The 24,892-nt window shown below is 39.6% G+C and overlaps 1 protein-coding gene and 1 pseudogene across 1 annotated transcript in view; one reads left to right on the top strand and one right to left on the bottom strand.

Moving 5' to 3' along the window:
* Positions 1-24,892, bottom strand: part of ELF8 (binding protein) — a 153,145-nt gene that overhangs the window by 89,013 nt on the left and 39,240 nt on the right. The window contains exons 5-6 of the mRNA XM_090005197.1: positions 3,919-3,985; positions 3,574-3,768 (exon numbers count right to left, since the gene is read on the bottom strand). Of these exons, the coding sequence (XP_089861323.1) occupies positions 3,574-3,768; positions 3,919-3,985 (262 nt within the window). The remainder of the gene's footprint in view (positions 1-3,573; positions 3,769-3,918; positions 3,986-24,892) is intronic.
* On the top strand, positions 6,417-18,938 carry LOC149841134 (E3 ubiquitin-protein ligase UPL6 pseudogene; annotated as a pseudogene).

The following is a 24,892-nucleotide window of genomic DNA, read 5'->3' as shown; positions in this document are numbered from 1 at the left end:
GAGAGTATTTTGTAGTTTTTCATTTTCCATTCTTCATGCTTCTTATTGTAATCTTCAAAAGCCTTTTCTCTTTTTTCTCCCTCAAGAACCTTGATCTCCCCTTTGTCAAGGGTAGTAATTTTTGGTACGGGTTCGGGAATAGTTCCTTGAACATATCCCCAAAGACCCTTTCCTTTTATATGGGCCTCCATATTCCCGGCCCATACATGATAATTCGTTTCATTTAATTTGAAGCCAAGAGAGAAGTGAGAATCCTTTTCGCCCATTAGAGAGGATACAAAGAGAAATAAATGCGTACCACAATGCGAAATGAGTCCCTTCTTGATGTAGGAAGCTTCCAAAATATAGAATGAAGAGCCGAGTCTTCACTTCAACCACCACAACTTAATGGCATGCTTTACGAGGTATTCCAACGAAGAGAAAAAAGAGCACGATCTTCTTTTCCTTTAAGCCTAGCTTTGATACCATGTGAGAATATCTCAAAAAGAGATAAAGTGTGCGATAAGCACAACACCACCAATGTGCACAAATGCACAAGAACACTTAGAACAAATGCACACAAAGATCCAATAAAGAAACTCAAATGCACAAAGGCATACAAAATATAAAGAATTTTATTGAGAAGCTTGGAGAACAAAAGCTCCAAGAAGTAAGTATTACAAAGGGGGAACTCCCCTATTTATAATGAGAAAGGAAGCCTTGGAGGGGCTCCACTAGCTGTCGGAGCCCCTCCAACGGTTAGAATTCTAACCGTTGGAGAGGCTCAACAGCTAGTGTTGAGCCCTCCAAGTTGACTTTGAGTCAACACAAAAAAAAGACAAAAAATGAAAAAGAAAAAAGAAAAAGAATAAAAGTGAAAAAGCAAAAAGAATTACAGCATATTCATAATTATGAATATGCGCAAAAGGTGAATGACTAAAATACCCTTGTGGGTTTTACAAGAAAAGAAAAGAAACAAAAAGAAACATACATATTTACATATATATATATAAAGATAGATACATATACATATATACGTGATATATATATATGTATATGTATCTCTCTTTATATATATATATATGTAAATATTTACATAAAGAGAGATACATTTTAACAGTTTGTAGGCTGAAAAGAGCCTTGTATGGATTGAAACAAGCCTCACAATCGTGGTTTGAGAGTTTTTCTCTTGAGATACAAAAGCATGGGTTCTGTCGTTCAGCCTTTGATCATTCCCTTTTTATGTTTAGAGAAAAGTTTGTTGTTACCATCCTTATATATGTGGACATTATTCTTACAGGTAACTCCAGGAGTCATATTGAGAACATTAAAAAGCATTTGGGTCATAGATTCAAGATGAAAGATCTTAGAGTTTTACGTTACTTTCTTGGAGTGGAAGTTGACAGAGATAAAGCAAAACCGTCTCTAAGCCAACACAAATATACTCTTGATGTTCTTACCAAAATAGGGATGAAGTATTGCCGCCCTCTCAGTACTCCTAGTGTTTTGCATCAGAAGCTTAGTGAACAAGATGGAGACTTGTATCAAGATCCAACAGGATACCGTAGCATAGTGGGAATGCTACAATATCTTACATTTACCCATCCTGACATTGTATATTCAGGCAATCAAGTCTCCCAGTTCATGCATCAGCCTCGTACTGGTCATATGAAAGCGGTAAAATGTATATTGTGCTACTTAAAGGGAACAATTGGAGATGGGATTGTATATAAACCAAATTTGACAAAGGCAAGTGCTCATGAAATTACTATTTACACTGATGTTGATTGGGCAGGAGATCCAGATGACAGAAAGTCTATCTCAGGTTACTGTATTTTCCTTGGAACAAACTTAGTGTCTTGGAGCAGCTGCAAACAGAAAGCGGTTGCTAGGTCTAGCACAGAGGCCAAGTACAGGGCGATGGTTGTTGCGACTGCTGAAGCTACTTGGGTGCGGCATCTATTAACTGAGATAGGAGAACCCATTTCGCAATCTTTCTTATTGTGTGACAACCAAAGTGCTATCAACATTTCCTTCAGTCCGATTTGTCATAGTCAGACAAAACATATTGAGATTGATCAACATTTTATCATACAGAAAGTTGAAGACAAGGAAATAGAACCTCTCTTTGTCCGTACAAAAGAGCAAGTGGCAGATATGTTTACCAAGGGTCTCACGAAGGACAGATTTTGGGCTTTAAAAGGCAAGTTGGCCATGGTTCAAAACCATGTACAACTTGAGGGAGAGTGAAAGAAAAGGAGATTGGATGGATCAGACTGGATTTGTTTTAATCCAGATCCAGATCCATGTGACGTCTTTAGTTTTTGTTACAGTTGTAATTTTCTGTATTTTATCAGGGGTAGAATCGAGTCAATCGACCCCTTATATTTTGTAACCCTACCTCTTTATATGGTTAAATGAATAGGACCCAGGCAGTAAGTCTGACGGCGCCTGGTTGTGCAGCAGCCTCTTCTTCCTTAGCTTCATTCTTCACTCATTGTGAACACTTTCTGGTGAATTCTCTAAAACTAACACTGAGATCATTTTAACTACACTAGCACAAACAACATTGTGCCAGTTTCTGCAATTCAATGAACAAAATAGAGAGTGGCTACCATTACTAATTATGAAAAAGAAGGTGAAATTAAAAGCAAGTATATGAAATAGAAAACAGAAAAGACATTGCAAGCCAGTCAAAGCAAGCCTATGACTTTTTCGCTGATTCTCAACAACAATGGCATGGAGCTTCTTACAGCGTCCTGGAAATGGAGGTTCTATATATTAAAAAAGCATTAACCAGCTGACAGTAGTCAATCAATCACACAGGCAGTACAATAAGAGATATTGAACCATATTTACCTTGATAATGTGATAACTACAACAACAACAACAACAACTACGCCTTCATCCCAAAACAATTGGGGTCAGCGATATGAACCAAAAAAGAAATTCATTTTGGGTCTTCCACATGATAATGTGATAACTATAAACTACAAAATATTCAGTTGGCACCATTGAATAGCTCAATCTTAGACAAGGCCCAAGAGCCCCAATAAGCAACAGTAGGATCTGAAATGAACTAAAGCAATCACACCACAGTCATGGTTGGCATTGACAACACAAAGTACATGGCCATTGTTCCATTCACTTCAGGCACGAAACATGCAATTCTGCTCAAAGCTAACGTGTGTGTGCATTCTAGAGGCATTTAGGAATTGAATGCATTTCTTTAGGCATTTTACCAAGAAATACCCATCAAGTATGTAGGTTATATAAAGAAGGCATGATTTTTAAAAGAAAAATACAATCCCTCTAGCTGGGAAAGCAGATTTCCAGTATCAAGGTCATTCAATTTCATATTAGAGAAAGCAAGCATCCCATTCTTTGGAAGCACGCTTCTAAAGCTTTGTAGAATGTTTTTTCACACTTCTGATATGAGCTTAAGAAATTCAAAGAAGCTTCTGATAACAATTGATGAAACTTACTGAAGTCCAACAAGGAAAAACAAAAAACAGAGAAGGTTAATGTCCACAAAACATGTTTGGCCCTAAACTTTGCAAGATGTAAGTAACTAAACAAGATAAGAGTATCAACCTTTCCCAACCCATGTTGAAGGCTCATGCATGTCTATTCTTGATGCTTTGTTGTAGTACTGAGTTGCCAAACTGAAGTGATCTTCCTTTTCCCTTTGTTTAGATTCAATCTTCCCAAGATAACTATAATACGCCCCTAAAGCATTTAAGATGGCAATCCTTTCATATCGTACATCAGCATAGTATTCATCGATTTCTGCAAGACAAACAAAACATTATAGCACGGGATAGCTTAATGACTAAAGCTACTGCATCCAATAAGAAGATCATATAACAATTGTCACATCACTTTTTAAAATTTTTATGTCATGTAAGTGTCCCCATGTGAATGAACAAAGATGTATACCAGGACTTGATCCTTCCTCCAAAATCTGTCTAAATTGTTCCAGTTTTCCCTGTTTGAAATACTCCCTCTGCATGAAGAACAAGAAAAGTAAACTATGTTACTTTAAAATGGATTATGGAGTATAAATATTAAACCAGAACAGTGAAAAGCATTCAATATTTTTAAAATTTATAAATACGACAATTTATGGTAATCAACAGAGATGATGATGATGATGGAAAAAAAGCAATGCATGTATAAGATATAACCTGTGGCGGTGGAGAGAGACAGACAGACAGACAGAGCATTCATTCATAAGTTCCTTGAAGCTCAGCAGTGATACAAAATAATGATCTGAAGGAAATTGTCATTTACAACAGCTCTGTGATTTGTCCTAATTCATCCAGCATCAGTTACCCTTGAATATATTACAAATTAGAATGACTTATTCAAAGCATAGTCACAGATATCAGTGGTGATCTGAAAATATCACCTATATGAATCTTCTTATTGAGAAAACTATTTAAAAGGTAAATAATGTCAGATCTTTAAAAATAAATTTATTGCGATATTATCACGATATTATTGTAGTAATATCATGATATCTTCACTCACTTTTACTTTCATATTTCTTTTCCACATTTTAAATATGATTTAACTTCTTTCTTTTATATTTATATATTTCAAAATTTTTATTTCTATTGACATTTCTACAAAATCTTTATTGACCAAACATATACTTTTCTTAATTCTCATTTTTTATATAGTTAAAAAAATTTAGAGCCGAGATCTTCTCGAGATTTATCAATATTAACCTGAGATGTGGCTTGCTGAGATATAGCTGAGACCAATATTCGTGACTATGATTCAAACTACAGCAGTAAAAAATGTCCGGAGCAATGAAAGTCTCAATTACCTAATTCGGGGAAGTAATAGCTGAACTGGCAACACTGTAACATCTAAGGGCAGTCCACGATCTCATTACTCTCTGCAAATTTGAGCTGCCATTATGGTTCCATGCTCACCATTAAGGACACGTCTTCCATGCAATTGCCCATTAAGTCAAACCTAGCATTATGCTCGTAAACCAAAACTACAGCTTTAAACATGATGTGTCATATGAACCTGCACTCTATACTCATTCTATTGTTGTATTGCAAGGTCTTCTAACCATAACATTTTCTTCACTAGTCTTTTAGCTAAACTTGTGCCTGTCACAGGGACACGTCATTTTGGCTGCATGTTACTGGTGACACACATTGACAGTTTTTTATTGATTAAAAAAATAAAAATTTATGTCTTCGTGCCTCATTTTGAAAAAAAAAATTAAACTCTCGAGCTGAACCTGCATCCTGTGTCTTCATGTCCACAAATCTCTGCTATGTGACTTTCGCTTTGCATATTCTATTTTTATTCTGCTAACTCTTAAATCATTTTTCTCAAAGGAATTCACCCTAATTTACAGCTCATTATACATACATTTTCTAACCTAACAGTCCTGACCAACAAGTTCTATACGACCTCAATTCAATAGACAAAGTCACTTCATGTCTGAGTAAAATAGATAAATAGTCTTAAAGACAATTGATGCAGAGCAGGTCCGGACAGACCCAACAGCAGCATGAAGAATGCTCCGGGTCCCATCCGGGTCCCTGACCGGACGCGAGACCCGGATCCAACCGAAGTCTTTAAATACCTATCCTAGGGTTGCGTGCAGGGGGTTGAATTTTGAAAAGTTCCTCTATTATTTTTTGCTTCAGCCGCACGTTCCTTATGGTTTTTCCATTTCTTCTGTCATTTCAATCCTTCTGTCTACTTTCTTTTATATTAGTCTTTGTTATTGGTTTGTTTTCTGGTAGTATTATTAGATTGTAAGAACTGCCATTTCATTTAATACATTGATGCTCAGATTCATTGATCCGAGCTTATTCTCTTCAACGAGACTATTGGGTTATCAAATATTGCACAATTGTGCCTTGAAAGGGGCATCCACAGCAATCCACCAGCAGTACAGTGTTGATCTCCCTCACTGCACCACAGCCTTCAGCATCGGCATCCACGTGTGACAGTTGTTATCCCCCTCTCGCTGCATCAAAATGGTATCAGAGCCTAGCCCCTCTTCCTTGGTCAACGGCATGTCGCAAAAAGCGAGGGACGATCCTACAAGCGGGAAGGCGCGAGAGGAGACCGGCAACGAAGATCCAATGATGCGGATGATGGACATGTTGACAACGATCCAGGACGATCTGCTACGCCTAGACAAGGAGGTAGCCGGTATGTCGAAGCGCATGGATGGGATCGAGGCGCGGATGGGCGTTCTTGAATCGCCGGTAGGAGCGCCCGCAAAGCCAATAAACCAATTATGCGAGGGTGCAGTCCATCCAGTGAATACAACAGTCGTCGATCCAACCCAATTGAATGTCCAGCGTGCTGCGTGACGTGAGGGCGCTAAGGAGGCCCTGCATAGGGATGCGGGACGCGGCAACCTCTCGCAACTGGTACCCTTTTCTCACCCAGGCATGCTTGCAGCTATCGATTCCGGAGTGGGGGTCGTCCAGCCGAACCCAGTGTTCGCTGACGGACCCTCCAGCTATGGAGTGAATGCACAGGCCCAACCTCGAGCCACGACCCCAGGTCCGCAGGACAGACTCAGTCTGGCTGGTCCGAGCGTGGCCCAGGGTCAGAGTGTTGGCACCGCAGCGTCGGCCAGGCTGGGGGCTGATCAGGCCCAATTTCCCGAGACTGCACGTGGGGGCGCTATTGCAGCCCACCAGCGCGCAAGGGATCAAGGACCCTTGTGGATGGGTCTGAACCCAAGAGGGTCCGGCCCAAAACTAGGTGTAGAGGGGCCTAGACCCGAGTCCCGGGGACCGACCTTTGGGTCCCTAGGATCGGGTCCTAGCCTCGAACCCCTTCGTCCAACCTACCTAGTTGGGCCCAGTCTGGGGTTTGTCCCGGATCTAGCCCAACCCAACCGTTTTGACCCTAGCATGAGATCCGAGACCAACCCAGGCTTGCATCGGACCTGGACGAAGCTCCTGTTTTACTTTGAGTCGGGTCAAAACCAAACCCAAAATCATATGGATCGAGTTCAAACCAAGCCTTCGATTGAATTTATTGACCAAAGAGTTAGTATTGTGACATCTGAGCTTTTGGCACAGTTGCAAGATTGGAATAGCAAGTGACAGTTTATATCACCTGATGACTTTCAATCTCACGAAGCAATCAACAAAAATTTCTTTTCTCAGGTTGTAAATGAAAACACGAGAGCCAACAACATATTAAAGCAATCTCCTTTTCTAGTGCCATTTACGAGCAGAGTCAGAATTTACACTTCACAGTTGGGAGCTATACGGCAATCAAATGGGGCTCATGTTGTTTTCACTAGACACCGATTTAGAATAAGACGTGATCAAATTGTTGAAAATGCATTTAGTCAGTTGAGCCTGTTGTCTGAAAAGGATCTTAAGGGAATGATCCGGGTGACATTTGTCAATGAATTGGGAGTCAATGAGGCTAGCATAGTTGGAGGAGGGGTTTGTAAGGATTTTATGGAAAACATAACCAGAGCTGCTCTTGATGTGCAATATAACCTATTTAAGGAAACCTCTGATCACATGTTATATCCAAACCCTGCCTCAGGAATGATACATGAACAACAGCTCCAGTACTTCCAGTTTCTTGGAATTGTCCTTGGAAAGGCAATGTTTGAGGGTATTCTTGTCAAAATACCGTTTGTGACTTTCTTCTTGAACAAGTTGAAGCAGAAGCATAACTACCTCAATGACTTGCCTTCTTTGGACCCAGAATGGTACCAGCCCCTCCTTTTCTTGAAGCATTATAAAGGCAACATTTCTGAGTTAGGGTTGTATTTCGTAGTCGTAAATAATAAGTATGGTAAGCAAACTGAAGAGGAGCTCCTTCTAGGTGGACAAGCTTTACAGCAGCTCATACAACCAGATTGGATAGAGATATTCAAGGAGCATGAACTCCAACTCCTTATTTCAGGATCACTTGATGGTATGGATCAGTGTTATTAAAAATGTGCCTCAAGGCGCAAAAAGCGCGCCTCGCCTCGCCTTTGTGCCTTGAGGCGCAGGTATAAAGCGCAACACCCATGAGGCGTGCGCCTCATAGGCCTTGAGGGGCACGCCTTGAGGCGAGGCGTGCCTCGGACTGAGGCGTACACGCCTCTTTTTGTTGTAGTTCATGCACAGAAAATGCATTCAACTATTCTAATTTATTCTTTTTGTTTTCAGTTAATGTGGAAAACCATAAGCCCCTTAGTAAAGGTGCTGCATCGCGCAAATTTATACCCTCCCGCAACCACGCACCCCAATTTTTTTAAAGTGCCGCAACCACGCACCCACACCTATGTGACATAGATGATCAACATGGGAACCTGTGGAATTTCTGTTTAGGTCTGTCGAGATGGGCTAGGTGACATGTTTGTAAAATTGTCCATGAAAAGACAATACGCATACGAGCACAAAAAATATAGAAAAGATGTGCACGAAGGCACTCTCACAACACTTGAACAAATACGTAAAAGCGTAAAAATAATAAACATGCACAATGGCATGTATTTTATAGAAGGAACTGAATGCTTGAGGCTCTCAAGCTTAGGAAAAACAAGAGGGGATCACCCCTATTTATACAAGAAGAAGAGGGTGCAAAGGGGCTCCCAAAGGAGTCGTTGGGGAGCCCCCAACGGTCATTTTTGTGACCCCCCAACGACTCTATTGGGGGATCCCCAATGCACCTTTTGTGAAAAGGTGAAAAGAAATAAAAATAAAAAAATAAAAAGGATAAAAAATAAAAAGAAAAGATACAACATATTCCTATTGGAATATGCGCAAAAAGGAAATTTACAATAATACCCTTATCGGGTGAACAAAAAGAAAATAATATATAAATATATATACTTATATATATAGAGATACTTATACATATAAATATTATTATGTATCTCTAAGTATATAAGTATATATATTTATATTTACATCAACGATTTTAGGAGGAGATACATTTTAACACCCCCCCCCTCAAACTTACGGTGTGATAACCGCAAGTTTGCCAAGGAGGAAATGAAATCTGGGCGAACATAGAGCTTTGGTGAAGAAGTCAGCAAGTTGATACTCAGACGTTACGTATGGTAGATCAATGACCTTCTTCAAGTATTCTTCTCTGACATAATGACAGTCCATCTCTATATGCTTTGTTCACTCGTGGAAGGTGTGATTCTTGGCAATATAAATTGCACTTTTATTGTCACAGCACAACTTTGTTGGTTCTCTGATAAACACTCCCATATCTTCCAAAAGAGTTCGAATCTATACAATTTCCATGGTGGTAGATGTCATGGCTCTATATTCGGCTTCAGTGGATGACAGGGAGACCTTTTGCTGTTTTTTGCATCGCCATGAGATCAAGGACTCACCTAAGAAAACACAGAAACCAGTGGTGGAGTGACGGTTACTAGGGTCACCTCCCCAATCTGAGTCAGTATAAGCAAGCAATTTCAATTCAGAGGATGAGGATACTTATTTACCGTTCCCTTCAAATATCTGATGATGCGGAGCACAGCACTCATATGAGTGGTTGTAGGAGCAAGCTGAAACTGACTGGCGATGTGTATAGCATGTGACAACTCGGGTCGAGTAATGCTAAGATACATTAAAGACCCTACCAACTGCCTGTAAGGAGTAGGATCGGTTAGAGGAACACCGTCGTTAATCTTCATTTTTGCTCCCACAACTTCAGAAGTTTCGCATACTTTGTCATCAGAAATACCTGACCTGTCAATAATCTCGCAGGCAAGTTTAGATTGAGATAGAAAATAACCACGTTGTGAATAGGCAACCTCAATTCCAAGAAAATATGTCAGAAAACCTAAGTCTGACATCTCAAATTTTGAAGTCAAGACGGACTTGATACCCTTACTCCTTGAACATCATCACCTGTTATTAACATGTCATCAACATAAAGTAATAAAATTACAATCCCTGCATTAGATTTTCTAGTAAACAGAGCAGTGTCAGTATAACATGATGAAAAAACATTTTCCAACATTACACTGGTAAATCTATCATACCAGGCTTTGGGGGCCTGCTTTAAGCCATAGAGAGCCTTACGAAGACGAAGAACTTTATCCTTAGGAATTATCATGCCTGGTGGGGCATCCATATATACTTCTTCGTTAAGATCACCATTTAAAAAAGCATTTTTAACATCCATTTGAAAAATGTTCCAATTTTTAATAGATGCAATAGTAATAAGACACCTAACGGTAACCATCCGAGCTACAGGGGCAAAGGTTTCTTCGTAATCAATTCCATACTCTTGCCCATACCCTTTAGCAACTAAGCGAGCTTGATACCTTTCTAGAGAACCATCACTCTTAGTTTTAACTTTAAAGACCCATCGATAGCCTATAGTTTTCTTTCCTATAGGTAGAGTTTGAAAATCCCAAGTTCCTGCCATTTTAAGAGCATTAAGTTCACTTTGCATGGCTTCTTGCCATTCTATACATTTTTTAGCTTCTTCAAAATTTCTTGGTTCGAAATAAGAGTGAATGGCACTAAGACAAGCCATATATCGGGGTGAAAAAGAATCAAACGATACAAAGCGAGTTGGAGGTCTTCTATTTCTTTCAGATCTTCTATGGTCAAGAGGAGTGGAAAGCTCACTATATTGATCAATAGCACTTCTAAAGGTGTCTTGGTTTCTACGAGAGTAGGTAATAGGCTCACTTGGAAGTCTACTTTCTGGATCATTATGTTCACCAATATCTTCATCATTTTCCTCATCATGGTTTAATGATACATCATCATCACTGGATATGTCATCATTACTAGATAACAAGTCGAATAAGGAGTAATCAAAATTTTCTTGTTAAGAAACATTTTTTTCAAAACCACTCTCATTTTCTAAAAAGGTTACATTTCTAGAGACATATAGCTTATCCTCTCGAAGATCGTAACAACGAAACCCTTTTTGAGTTTCGGAATAACCAAGAAAAGCACAAGGGATAGCCTTGGGTGAAAGCTTGTCATTCTTATCCGTAAGTATGAAACACTTACATCCGAAGACTCTTAACCTATTATAATCATGTTCAAGCTTATGTAATATCTCAAAAGGAGATATTTTACCTAATAACCTAGATGGTAGACGATTTATTAAATAAACAGAAGCAAGGGCTGCTTCGGCACAAAAGTTTTTAGGAATATTTTGAGATATAAGAAGAGTCCTAGTGGTCTCAATAATGTGCCTATGTTTTCTTTCAGCCAACCCATTCTGTTGAGGTGTTTTAGGACAAGACCTTTGGTGAATAATACTGTGATCCTCAAGATATACCTTAAATTGATTGGAGAGATATTCTCCCCCAGAGTCACTTCTAAAAATCTTTATGTTGCTATTGAATTGATTCTTAATCATTGAGTGAAAATTTTTAAAACATGAAAACACTTCATGTTTAAACTTAAGAAAATATATCCACGAGTATCGGGAAAAGTCATCCACAAATATTACATAATAAGAAAAACCTTCTTTTGAAACAACAGGTGCAGGTCCCCAAACATCTGAGTGAACAATTTCGAAAGTTTTGGAAGAGAACATAGTTCTTTGCTCAAAAGGTAAGCTTCGCATTTTTCCGAGAATGCAGTCATTACAAGAAAAAGAGCTTTTACATAGGTCTTTTGCAAAATGTAAATATGATAACTTGGTGATATTAGGATGACCAAGTCTTTTGTGCCATACATTTATATCCTTATGTCGAGCAACATTACACAAAACTTTTGGAACTTGAAGAGATTCCATATACTATAGATCTCCTCTTCTAAAGCCTTCCCCAATCAATTTCCCGGACTGGTGATCCTGTATTAAGCATTTATCACAAGAGAATTTAATATCACAGCCATGGTCCGTGAGTTGAGAAACAAAAAGGAGGTTTAAGTTAAGTTTAGGTATAAATCTGATTTTTGGAATAGAAAACTCTTGAGTTTCAAAATTACCTATTCCTTTAATTTCAAGAGAGGTTCCATCAGCAGTGGAGACATAAGATGGGGAACTGTTTTTCAAATAATCGGAAAGTGACAAAAAGTTTGGGGACATATGAAAAGATGCACCAGAGTCCAAAAGCCAAGAGATTTTACTTGGAGGGGAAGAAGTGGATACGGCCGCACCGGAGGTAGATCCCTTGAGGAGAGGTTGAAGGGCTTCCACTATTTGATTTATAGAAAGGGTCCCACTCGAATATGCCTCATCCTTCTGTGGTACACCAGTGGTAGCCATAGCTAGAAGTCTCTTCCATTTAGGACATACGGGTTTGATGTGTCCCGGTTCTTTACAAAAATGACAAATAGTTTTGCTATAGTCCCTTCTTCCTCTTTGACCACCATTTTCACCTTGATTTTGAAATTTAAAATGAGGGGGACGATAGGTTCTTACATTGTTTCCGGGTCTTGATACGGCATTGACCTCACTATGTTCTTCAATATTACAAGGGACAGCAAGGACATTTGGTCCTTGTTTACATAAATTCATATGAGTCTCTTCACCACTTAACTTGGTGAGAACATCTTCAAGAGAAGGGGGAGAGAAAGAGAAGAGAAGAGATGACCTTATTTGCTCAAATTCGGGCCTTAGCCCATTCAAAAAATTGAAGAACCGATCTTCTTCAAGTTGCTTATGACGGAGCTCAATTGCCTCTCCACTCCATTTTGGTTCAAGCATTGCAAGCTTATCCCAAATAGAGGAAAGATCGGCAAAGTATTCCCTAATCGTCATTTCACCTTGGGAGAGAGAGATAGCCTTCTTTTGAAGGTAATACTTATGAGAGAGATCCCTTGAGGTGTACATTTTTTCAAGATAATGCCAAGCTTCCGATGCCTTTTTGAATTTAATAATGTTGGCATTAATCTTGATTTCTACGGATGAGAAAAACCATGAGAGAATCTTGAAATTCTTCATTTCCCATTCATCGTGTTTCTTGGAGTATTCTTCAAGAGCTTTGGTTCTTTCTTCTCCCTCAAGAATCTTGATTTCGCCTTCTTTCACTATGGTAATCTTGGGTTCCGGTTCCGGTTCCGAAATTGTGCCAAGAACATATCCCCATAGGCCTTTCCCTTTTATATGAGCCTCCATATTTCCGGCCCAAACATGATAGTTGGACCCATTTAATTTGAAACCAAGAGCAAAATGGGACTCTTTTTCGCCCATTAGAGAGAAAAGAGATAGAGAAAAAAGCGTACCAACACAATATTTCCAATACCAACTTTGCACAAGATTCTTCTAAAATATTTGAGAAGAAAGATCCACCACTTCAAACTTCAAAGATCGGAAGGCACGTTTTTCGAGGCACTCGAAAAAAGAAAAATCCCACGATCTTCAATAATCAACCTTGCTCTGATACCATGTAAAATTGTCTATGAAAAGACAATACGCATACGAGCACAAAAAATATAGAAAAGATGTGCACGAAGGCACTCTCACAACACTTGAACAAATACGCAAAAGCGTAAAAATAATAAACATGCACAATAGCATGTATTTTATAGAAGGAACCGAATGCTTGAGGCTCTCAAGCTTAGGAAAAACAAGAGAGGATCACCCCTATTTATACAAGAAGAAGAGGGTGCAAAGGGGCTCCCAAAGGAGTCGTTGGGGAGCCCCCAACGGTCATTTTTGTGACCCCCCAACGACTCTATTGGGGGATCCCCAATGCACCTTTTGTGAAAAGGTGAAAAGAAATAAAAATAAAAAAATAAAAAGGATAAAAAATAAAAAGAAAAGATACAACATATTCCTATTGGAATATGCGCAAAAAGGAAATTTACAATAATACCCTTATCGGGTGAACAAAAAGAAAATAATATATAAATATATATACTTATATATATAGAGATACTTATACATATAAATATTATATGTATATGTATCTCTAAGTATATAAGTATATATATTTATATTTACATCAACGATTTTAGGAGGAGATACATTTTAACAATGTTGACAGGCCTAAAAGAATGAGATAGCTGGATTGTAAAGTAGCACTGTCACAACAAAGAGTCTCATGTTCAAGACCTGAGAGGCTAACCACAGCCTGCATATCATAAAAAAAAGGAAAATTAAAAAGAAAGGGCTGGCTGACGTTTTGCCTTCCTTCAATGGCTTTTGGATTATCAGCTTTTAACAGTGTGAGGGACTTTGTTTTAAGGGCATAGTCACCAATCAGTCATGATGATGATTGTGGAGTGCCACAGCTCTTCTGCTTCTGATGAGCCTTTTGACATGATTGACTGCAGTCACCTTGGTTGAGGTGCTATTGTTGATCTTGTAGCATGTTTATGCTAAACTTTAACATTTAAGTTAAGGGGATACATAACCTACTGACTAAGATATAATTTTTGAGCTAGTCATGATATCACTATCAATGTTCAGTGAGTCGATTAGATGAGATAACTCAAGCACACCTATTTTCCATGAGAAAAGCTTAGCAATTGTGGATAGAGAGAAAAAATGGAAAAGTCAGGAAACAGAATAGAAATAGGCTGTCTTTCATGCCAAACTATGGAAAATAGAAAAAAGATAATAGATAGAAATAATATGAAATTGAGAAAAAGATGTTAAATCAGAAATCTAGGAAGGGGAAATATCACAATGTTTCATGATAATATCATTGCATGCTTCAAATTTTCATTATTTTGAAAAAATGATGACAAAATACTTTAATAATGTTTCATGAAAATACTGCTAAAACATTGTGATAGTTTGAAAATATTGGAGATATGTGTGTTGTATTTTCAAGCTTATGAAGAAAAATCCTAAGGCTTAAAGTTTTATTTTTGATGAACTCACTATTCTTGTTTGGGCTTAAATATTGGAGATATGTGTGTTGTATTTTCAAGCTTATGAAGAAAAATCCTAAGGCTTAAAGTTTTATTTTTGATGAACTCACTCACTATTATTTTTTATGAACTCACTATTTTTTGAGATTTTTTATTTCCTGTTGGTTGTTGCTTCATCAATACAGATTTTTTTATTTATTTATAATTTTAGATATTTTTTTATAGTTTTTTTAAGTTTTTAAAAAAAAAACTTTGAGGCTTACGCTTTACGCCTTGAGGCTTACGCCTCGCCTCAGATTTTAGTGGAGCGCTTCGCTACGCCTCAACGCTTTTCACAACACTGGTATGGATGTTGATGACTTCTACTCAACTGCACATTATGCTGGTGGATATCATGAGGAGCATCCTAACATTGAGATGTTTTGGGAAGGCCTAAGGGGCTTCTCACCAGAGCACCAAAAGAAATTTTTGAAGTTTGTTACTAGATGCTCTCGTAGACCCCTTCCTGGTGAAAAAGTATGGTTCATTATATTTTTGGGTCTGGACATTATACCAGACTCGTGTCCACGTTTTGTATAGTATACATTGTATTCTGGGTCTGGATATTATACGAGACCCAGACCCATATTGCATAACAAAACACTATTAATACATGTTTTAGGTATTGAAATCGTGACAGTTGCAGTCCTCATTCTCTTTGCTTTCTCTTTCTCACAAGGCAAACTCTGAAGAGAAATCTCACATGGTATCAGAGCCATAATTGGGGTTCGAAGGGGCTTCCAAGAAAGGTACGACCAGAACCAGAGAGTTTCGATTTATTACTTCTCTCGTCTCCTTCTCTCTCATCTTCTTCACTTTCGTTCTTCTTCTTCACTTTCGTTCCTTCCAAAAAAAAGGAGGTTCGGCCAGACTCGTTTCCTGTGTCTCCTCTTTGGTGGATTCACGTCTCACGTGAAGTCCAATAACATCACGTCTAACGTGAATCCCTTAAGTATCAAAAAAAAAACCATGCAACCCTCCTGTTTCACGTGAATCCCCAAAGTAAAAATTTCATGCAACCCTCCTATTTCACGTGAATCCCCAAAGTTGAACTCCTCGGTCTGATCGTCTGGTATTGGAAATAAATTCAAATATTTTCCAATATTTGATTCTTCCCCTTCTCTTGGTATATCCAGATATGATCGTGCCTTTGCACCAGATCTGGATCGCTTCACTTCTACGCATCCTCCTTCTTCGTCTGGGGCATTCTTCTTTTGTTTTTGTTTTTTTACAGAAGTCTTCAATCTGATCCTATTTCTATCCATTTACCCACATCGTATTCATCTATGTTTTGTCTAAACCACGGTCAGTCAGTGTGTGGATCGTTCTTATTACATCAATCTTAAACCTAGGAAAGGAAAATTCTGACCTATTTTTTTTTAATCTGACAGTCTCCGATCGACTATTTCTTAAGGTTGCTCAGCCGCAAAAAAAAGAAAAAGGTAACCAACACCCTTCCTGGGAAATAGACTGAGCACTTAAGTTTTTCTTCTCTCCAGTTCTTCCATGGATTTTCATTCTTCCCAATCGAGTCTTTCTTCGAGTTTTCTCAATCAGCTTGTTTCTGAAAAGCTAACTACCTCAATCTTCTTGATTTGGAAAAGACAAATCATTCCTTTTATAAGGAGCCAAGGTCTCTTAGGTCACCTGGATGAAACCACTCCAGTCCCGCTAGAATTTGTTACGAGAGAAGAGAAAGATGCTAAAGGGGCAAGTTCAATTGTGTATGTCAAAAATGCAGAATATCTCAACTAGGAAAGAAAAGACCAATCAGCAGTTGCATACATCACATCTACCTTGTCTCAAGAGGTTCTTGTTGCAATTCCTGAAAATTGTACAGCTCTGCAACTCTGGGAGAGATTGGTTCAGACGTATTCACAAGTCTCACAGACGATGATGGTTTTCCTCAATAGGGAATTTCAGATGCTGAAAAAGGACTCCATGACCATCATGGAATATCTAAACAAGATAAAGACTATCACAGATCAACTTGTAGTTATAGGATGTGCAGTGAGTGACAGTGATATGGTGCAACAAACTCTGAGTGGATTAGGATCCGACTATAATATGATCGTCACTTCACTACTGTGTTTGTCTGCTCTTCCTACTTTTGATGAGTTGCGAGCTAAATTGATTCAGTATGAAATGACTCTGAAGGGATTTGCTGAAGAAACTCACGTTCATATAAATTCTCAAAAAGTTTTTGCCACAGGGGTGACTTATGGTCGAGGATGAGGGTGAGGGGGACAAGGACGAAATGGACATGGAGGACGTGGATTGCTTCCCACTCCAAATATGTCGATCCATGCTCAGAGACAAAAATCTATCCCCACTTGCTTTCTTTGTAACAAAAGGGGGCATATTAAGGCGAATTGTTGGCACAATCCTGAAAATAAAGGAAAGGATTCACAGTCTGAACCAAAAAGAAAGTCCAACAATATCAAAGACAATGGAGAGCTTAGAGATCTGTTGATATCCGCCTTGTCAGAATTGAACTTAAAGCAGAATGATCAAGAAACTTGGTTCGTCGACTCAGGGGCAGCAACTCACGTGACTGGCAATGCAGGTGAACTTTCTAAACCTATTCCTTGTTTTGGCAAACGTAAGACTGTCACTGGAGATGGATCCAACTATTCTGTTTCTCATATTGGAAAATCTGTCATTCCCATGTCACATTCTACTCTTGAACTTTCTGATGTCCTGCATGCTCCAAATATCAAGAAAAATATTGTCTTTGTTTCTAAACTTGTTGATGATAATCATGCTTCAGTCGAATTCACTCCCTTCTTTGTGCAGGTCAAGGACCTTCACATAAGGGAAACATTCGCTGAAGGAAAGAGACAAGGCAATATGTATGTCTTCCAAGAAGCTCCATGTCACCCCGTCGGCCCTACTCATCTGGATTCGAAGTCTTCATTAGAGTCCTGTTATTTTTCTCCAGCAAATGTTTTTAGTATTTCTGAATGTAATAAGCCGTACCTATGGCACAGTCGGTTAGGACATTGTGAGAGTCATTTTATTGAGAAACTTGTTTCTAATAATCTCATTCCAAAAGAAAGTCTCAATGTGGATGAGAAAAGTCAAAAGTGTTCTAGTTGTCTTTTATGCAAAAGTCATGTATTGCCTTTTCATTATGTTAATAAGAGAGCTTCAAAGCCTTTTAAGATAATATGTTCTGATGTAGAGGGACCTGCTCCAGTTGTCTCTAGATCTGGAAGCAGATACTAAGTAATTTTTGTTGATAGTTACTCTCGATACGCCTAGATATATTTCATGAAGAATAGGTCTGAAGTTTTTCTTTTGTTCCAAAACTTCCTTTGTTTAGTAAAAAATCAATTCTCTGAGTCCATCCAATTCTTCCAATGTGATGGAGGTGGGGAGTTCTCATCTAGTGACTTTATTTCTTTTCTTCAAAATAATGGGATAGGAAGAAGGGTGTTCTGCCCACACATACCGCAACAGAATGGGATTGCTGAGCGAAAACACAGGCATGTCGTAGAAAGTGCCATGAGTATGCTCCATGACAGTAATCTTCCCATTAATCTGTGGATAGAGGCCTTTCATTCAGACATACATGTGATAAATAGATTGCCTATAGTTGTTTTGGAAAATAAGTTTCCTCATTATTGTCTTTTTAGGGTTCATCCTAGTTATCGTGATTTACATGTCTTCGGATATGTTTGTTATGTGCACATTGATCGGTCCCTGAGGAATAAGTTTCAGGACAAGGCTCAGAAATGTAGATTTGTGGGATATGTCGAAGGATATAGGTGTTATGATCCCGCCAACAAACGTATCAGAATATCAAGAAATGTTGTGTTTGATGAACAAAATTTTGATCACCAAGCTCGGACAACGGATATGTCCCCAACCACAATCGAAGTTTATTATCCCTGGATGAATTCAGAACTTTTTGCTAGTTCTAATGCAGTCTGTGCTCCAGATTGTGTGCAGCAGGATAGAGAAAAGTTCGAGACTATTGGCACATCGGGAGCACAGAATGGGGAAGAAGTACCATCATCGGTATTGGGCAGATACAAGGGCATTTCCTATACTAAACAGAAAACGACAGCGTCCGGCCCTTTAAATCGCGCCCCAGCAGCTGCACCTACTTCATCTCATACTCTCGAGGTCAGAAGATCGAATCGCATGTGACATCCTATTGATAGGTGGGTCAGCTATAACAACTTCTCCTTGGATTTTCAGCTTTTCTTAACTGCACTTAATAAGGAAGATGAACCTATCATGTACTATCAAGCAGCCACTTCTACCAAATGGGTAGAAGCCATGAATGATGAAATGCAGGCCTTACATGAATGTGGAACTTGGGAAATTGTCCCTAGACCACCTGACAAAAACGTTGTCGGATGCAAATGGGTCTACAAAATAAAGTATAAACCAGATGGAACCATTTAACGATACAAGGCAAGACTGGTGGCAAAAGGGTTCACCCAAGAAGCAGGGCAAGATTATGATGAGACCTTCAGCCCAGTGGTGAGAATGGGAACGATTCGAATCATCCTTTCTTTAGTTGTTGAACATGGATGGACGCTAAGTCAACTTGATGTAAAAAATGCATTCTTGCATGGGGATTTGAATAAGAAAGTCTACATGGAACAACCCCCTGGATATCCCGAGCAAAATTGTAAAACACATGTGTGCAGGCTAAAAAGAGCTATCTATAGCCTAAAACAAGCATCTCGTTCTTGGTTTGACAGCTTCTCACTTGAGATTCAAAAGCATGGATTTTCACGCTCGCTATTGGATCACTCATTGTTCATTTTTAGAAGTCAGAATGTAACCACCCTATTATTAATTTATGTTGATGATATTGTCATCACAAGAAACTCTAAAGATCATATCAAACAAGTAAAAAACCTATTGGGTCAGAGGTTCAAAATGAAAGATCTCGGTGCCTTGCGCTATTTTCTTGGTGTAGAAGTCGACAGCCTGACTCATGGCTTGACTCTCACTCAGCACAAGTATATGATAGATGTTCTCAGCAAGGCAGGTACGAAAGACTGCAAGCCTCTAGGAACTCCAAGTGTGCTCCACCAAAAACTAAGTGCTCATGATGGAGACCTGTGTGATGATCCCACCAGGTATCGCAGTCTAATAGGGATGTTACAGTATCTTACATTCACTTGACCCGATATTGTTTATTCAGTCAATCAAGTATCTCAGTTTATGCATGTGCCATGTAGTGGTCATATGGAGGCGGCTAAGAGGATACTTAGATATCTAAAAGGGACCATTGGAGATGGGTTGATATACTCTCCACAGTCGTCTGGCAAGGATGTGTGTGAACTTACTATATATTGTGATGCATACTGGGCAGGGGACCCTGATGAATGGAGGTCTACATCAGGATATTGTGTCTTTATTGGAAAAAACTTAGTCTCCTGGAGTAATAGAAAACAAAAGGATGTCGCTAGATCCAGCACTGAGGCTGAGTATAGATCCATGGTGGATGCTATTGTCGAAGTCACATGGGTCAGGCATTTACTAACTGAAGTGGGAGAAATGATTTCTCGTTCTACCTTATTGTGTGACAATCAAAGTGCTCTCAACATGTCATTCAATCCAGTACATCACAGTCGTGCTAAGCATATTGAGATCGACCAACATTTTGTAAGACAAAAGGTTGAAGAAAAAAAGATCAAACCTGAATTTGTTAATACTGAAAAACAAGTTGCAGACATATTTACAAAGGGCTTGACAAAATATCGTTTTTGGATGTTTAAAAGCAAGTTGTTCATGGTTCAAGACCATGATCAACTTGAGGGGGGTGAAAAAGTACGATTCATTATATTTTTGGGTCTGGACATTATACCAGACCTGTGTCCACGTTTTGTATAGTATACATTGTATTCTGGGTCTGGATATTATACCAGACCCGGACCCATATTGTATAACCAAACACTATTAATACATGTTTTAGGACAGCCGCAGTCCTCATTCTTTTTGCTTTCTCTTTCTCACAAAGCAGGCTCTGAAGAGAAATCTCACACCTGGATTCAAGTATTTGGAACCAAGATCTTATATACAAAGGGTCACTAGTGAAGGTGTGTTTGATCTATATGCATACTATGGTGACAATAAGTCGTCAGAGCCGACTTCTTCCCAACCAGGGGAGAATGATGCAGAGCAGGTCTGGAACGTCCCAGACGTCACAGACCCAACAACAGCACGAAGAATGCTCCGGGTCCCTTACCGGACCCGGATCCAACTGAAATCTTTAAATACCCATCCTAGGGTTGCGTGCAGGGGGATTGAATTCTGAAAAGTTCCTCTGTTATTTTTGGCTTCAGCCGCAGGTTCCTTATGGTTTTTCCATTTCTTCTGTCATTTCAATCCTTCTGTCTACTTTCTTTTATATTAGTCTTTGTTATTGGTTTGTTTTCTGGTAGTATTATTAGATTGTAAGAACTGCCATTTCATTTAATACATTGTTGCTAGGATTCATTGATTCTAGCTTATTCTCTTCAACGAGACTATTGGGTTATCAAATATTGCACAGTCGTGCCTTGAAAGGGGCATCCACAGCAATCCACCAGCATTACAGTGCAGATCCCCCTCACTGCACTACAGCCTCCAGCATCAGCATCCACGTGTGACAGTTGTTATCCCCCTCAAGCTGCATCACCAATCCACAATGTAGACCAACCTTAATAGGGAAGAGACGCGTGCATATCAAACCAGTATACTGGAATTCCAAAGCAGAATATAAGCAAGAACGAGTAAGTGATAACAGCAACTCCAGCTTCATTAATAAATAATTGATCAATGTGAAAGGCCAATTCAACTAAGAAACCGAAGATCCCATACCCTTCGCATTACAGTGGGACTGCTCGGATGCACCCACTCATCAGAAAGTTGCAAATTCTGCATTTTGCAACATGCCGGTGCATCCAAACACCCCATCCTAGTTTTCTATCACTTGAATACATCCCCAATTATCTGGATAAGTGGGTGCATAAAAAACAAACACCCACTGCATTGTGCAGCACAATGCTGCCGAATCAAGGCACTCAGCCTCACACAAGGAATCCAAAGGGTTGATCCTCCACAGTTAAGGTGTTCAACCTCCTACTTTGCGTTTTCCAAATCAATGAAATGAAACACAGTTATCTTTCATCATCCCTCTCCAAGAGAGAACTAAGAAGACCATCCTCCGCTTCTTCAATGGGCGAATAAAGGAAGGGAGAGAGAGAGAGAAACAGACCGCGATGATGAGCCAGAGATCGAGGGGGGCTTGCTCGGCCTTTAGGATGTCGAGGATGTCGGCGGCGTCCCTGGGAAGCTGGTCAAGCGCAACCCTAACCTCCTCCTCCGAGTTCTGAACCGGGATGTAGACGCACGCCATGGCGCCGCCCCTCCTCCACCTCCCTTCCTCCGCCGCTCCGCCCGATTCGACTAGGAAGCGCGATTTGCAATACCTCGAGGGAACTGATCGATCGCTTCCCTGCTCGCATAAGGGAAGATACAGAGGAATCGAGAGGGGGGCTTTATAACCCGTCTCAAGTCTCATCGTCCCCCTACTGCCAATGGGTCGGGTTTGACCCGATCCACACCCTGACCCGGGCATAAAAAATTCGTTTTTATCAAATTCTCGAATATTAACTTTTGAAAATATGTAAAGAAATACATAAAAAATAATAAAAGAAAAAACTTTCAAAATAAAAAAAGTATGTGAACTACTTCCAACGCTTTTGTAACGTGATATTTTGAGAAGAACACGCTTTCATCAGGATTATACTGATTTTTGAAAAGCTTGTGATATTCGAAAAATGGTCAGCATTTGTGACCATGGTTTAAAACAAAGGAAGTAGATACGATTACTTATTCGGGTCAGATTTATATGGACCCTGGCATGGTTTGTGAAATTTCAAACGATATGCAGGTTCAATTAAGGCTCTGTTTGGGAGCCGGAGATTGGTATTTAACCAGTGGCGGCGCCAAGTTATGGGTAGGGTGGGCACGTGCCCACCCTAACCCAAAAAAAACTCAAGGGGGTAATGGGTCGAACCCTGACCCCCGCGATTATGTGGGCAGTGCCTACCCGGATCCGGGTCAGAGTGGACAACGGTTTCATGCCCCGCCCATGATGGGCGACGGCCCAATCCCAGAGCCCCGAGCCCCACTCTCTTCATCTCTCGCTCTTTCTCTTGAACCATCTTTCTTTCCACCCCTGCTTTTTGTCTCGATAAAGTGCAGCTCCACACCCCTGCACCTCCCTGGTCGGCCACTTACAGTACAAACAAGCATGGCTTACTTCTCGAAGTTGGGCAGATTCTCACTTATTTAAATCTGATTATAACAAAGGCTTATATTTCTTCAGATAGAAAGTGATTCATGGATAGTAACGTTTTTTTTTAAGTTTATTTTCTAATATAATTTGAGATGCCCATATGAGAAAAGTTTATTATTTGATCTTTGTTAGTTGTTCAAAATGAAGTAAAAATTCAAAATTTTAAGTATTTTGACATACCATCTTCTCTAAATATCATTTCTGGCTTTATTTTTACCTTTTTTGAGATAGTGTTTTTAGGATATTTAGTGTATTTTTAATATTTGGAATGTGCCCAGATTTATGTAAGTTTCTTAGTTCTGATGGTTTCTTTGTTTTCTTTTGTTGAAGTTTTTAATGTGGCCGATCACGCGGGAAAAAACTCAGAGATGAGAAGATTTTGAATTGCATTTGCAAGGTGCATCCTATGTGACCGGGCAGTAGTTAGTGCATGCCACCATGTGTTGGGATGTTGCAAGTTCGAATCCCAATGGTCTTGTTGTATAACTAGGGGTGGCAAAATCTGACACGACCCGCCAACCCGCTTCTTAGCCGGGTTCGGGTTTGGCTTAAACGAGATCGTGTCGTAAATGGGTCGACCTGCCTAACCCGTCTGACCCGTTTAATAAACGGGTTAGGCGGGCGGGTCAACCCATTTACCCAAACCCGACCCACTGCTGTGGATGTTTAAATCATTAAAAATGCCCCTAATTTTAGGTTGTTGCTGGACGGCTTTAGGGTTTATCGAGGGGTTTTGGAGGGCAGGGTTAGTGGAGCTTGTGTGGGGGCTGGAATAGTGAACCCTAATCTTTGAAGAGTCATGGACAGATACCAACAGGTGGAGAAGCCCAGGACCGAATCTGCCATCAACGAGAATGAGATCGGGATTACCACCCAAGGCCTCATCAGGAACTACACGAGCTATGCATCAAGTCTTCTTCAGGTGGCTACTGCACAGAAGTCGTTGGTTCCATCATTTCTTTTCTGTTGTTCTTGTTGGGTTTTCGGAAATATGATGTTTTTGCGGTTGTTTTTCGTTGTTATATTGGTTTTCTATGTGATTTTGGATGTGGATTTTTGGGTTTTTGAAAATATGATATTGGTAGTCGTCGTTTTTTCGTTGTTATATTGGTTTTTTATGTGATTTTGGATGTGGATTTTTGGGTTTTTGGAAATATGATATTGGTAGTCGTCGTTTTTCGTTGTTATATTGGTTTTCTATGTGATTTTGGATGTGGGTGTTTGGGGTTTTCAATCTAATTTTGTGGGTGGTTTGTTGTTTGGGGGGTTGTTCGATTTGGGGAGTTGGGTGTTCTTGGATTTTTGGGGCCAACCCGCCCGCCAACACGCCAACCCGTTTACCCGACCCAACCCGTTTATTAAACGAGTTAACCGTGTCGTGTTGGGTTACCCGTTTAATAAATGGGTTGGGTTCGTGTTTGCCACAGTCGACCCGTTTAATGAACGGGTCGGGTTCGTGTTGAGGTATGCTGACCCGCCAACCCGTCGGCACGACCCACCAACCCGACCCGATTGCCACCCCTATGTATAACTGGTAAGGTGTTTGCCTCCGAAGGTACATCCCATGTGCATTTGTGGGCTTCAATTTATTTTTTGTCAGTGTTATTTCAACTTTGTTAAATTTTGAACACTTATTTCTTTGCACTTGTTAGTATAGTTTATTACAACAACAACAACAACAACGCCTTCATCCCAAAACAATTGGGGTCGGCGATATGAACCAACAAAGAAAATCATTATGGGTCTTCCAAATGAATCCTTCTCCTCCATTCATTTGTATCCAATGCCATGTCCTCGG

The sequence above is a fragment of the Nuphar pumila genome, chromosome 4 (assembly GCF_984573655.1).
Source record: "Nuphar pumila chromosome 4, dmNupPumi1.hap1.1, whole genome shotgun sequence".
Taxonomy (NCBI): Eukaryota; Viridiplantae; Streptophyta; class Magnoliopsida; order Nymphaeales; family Nymphaeaceae; genus Nuphar; species Nuphar pumila.
Note: the sequence above shows the minus strand (reverse complement) of the source record. Positions and strands in the feature narration are given on the sequence as shown.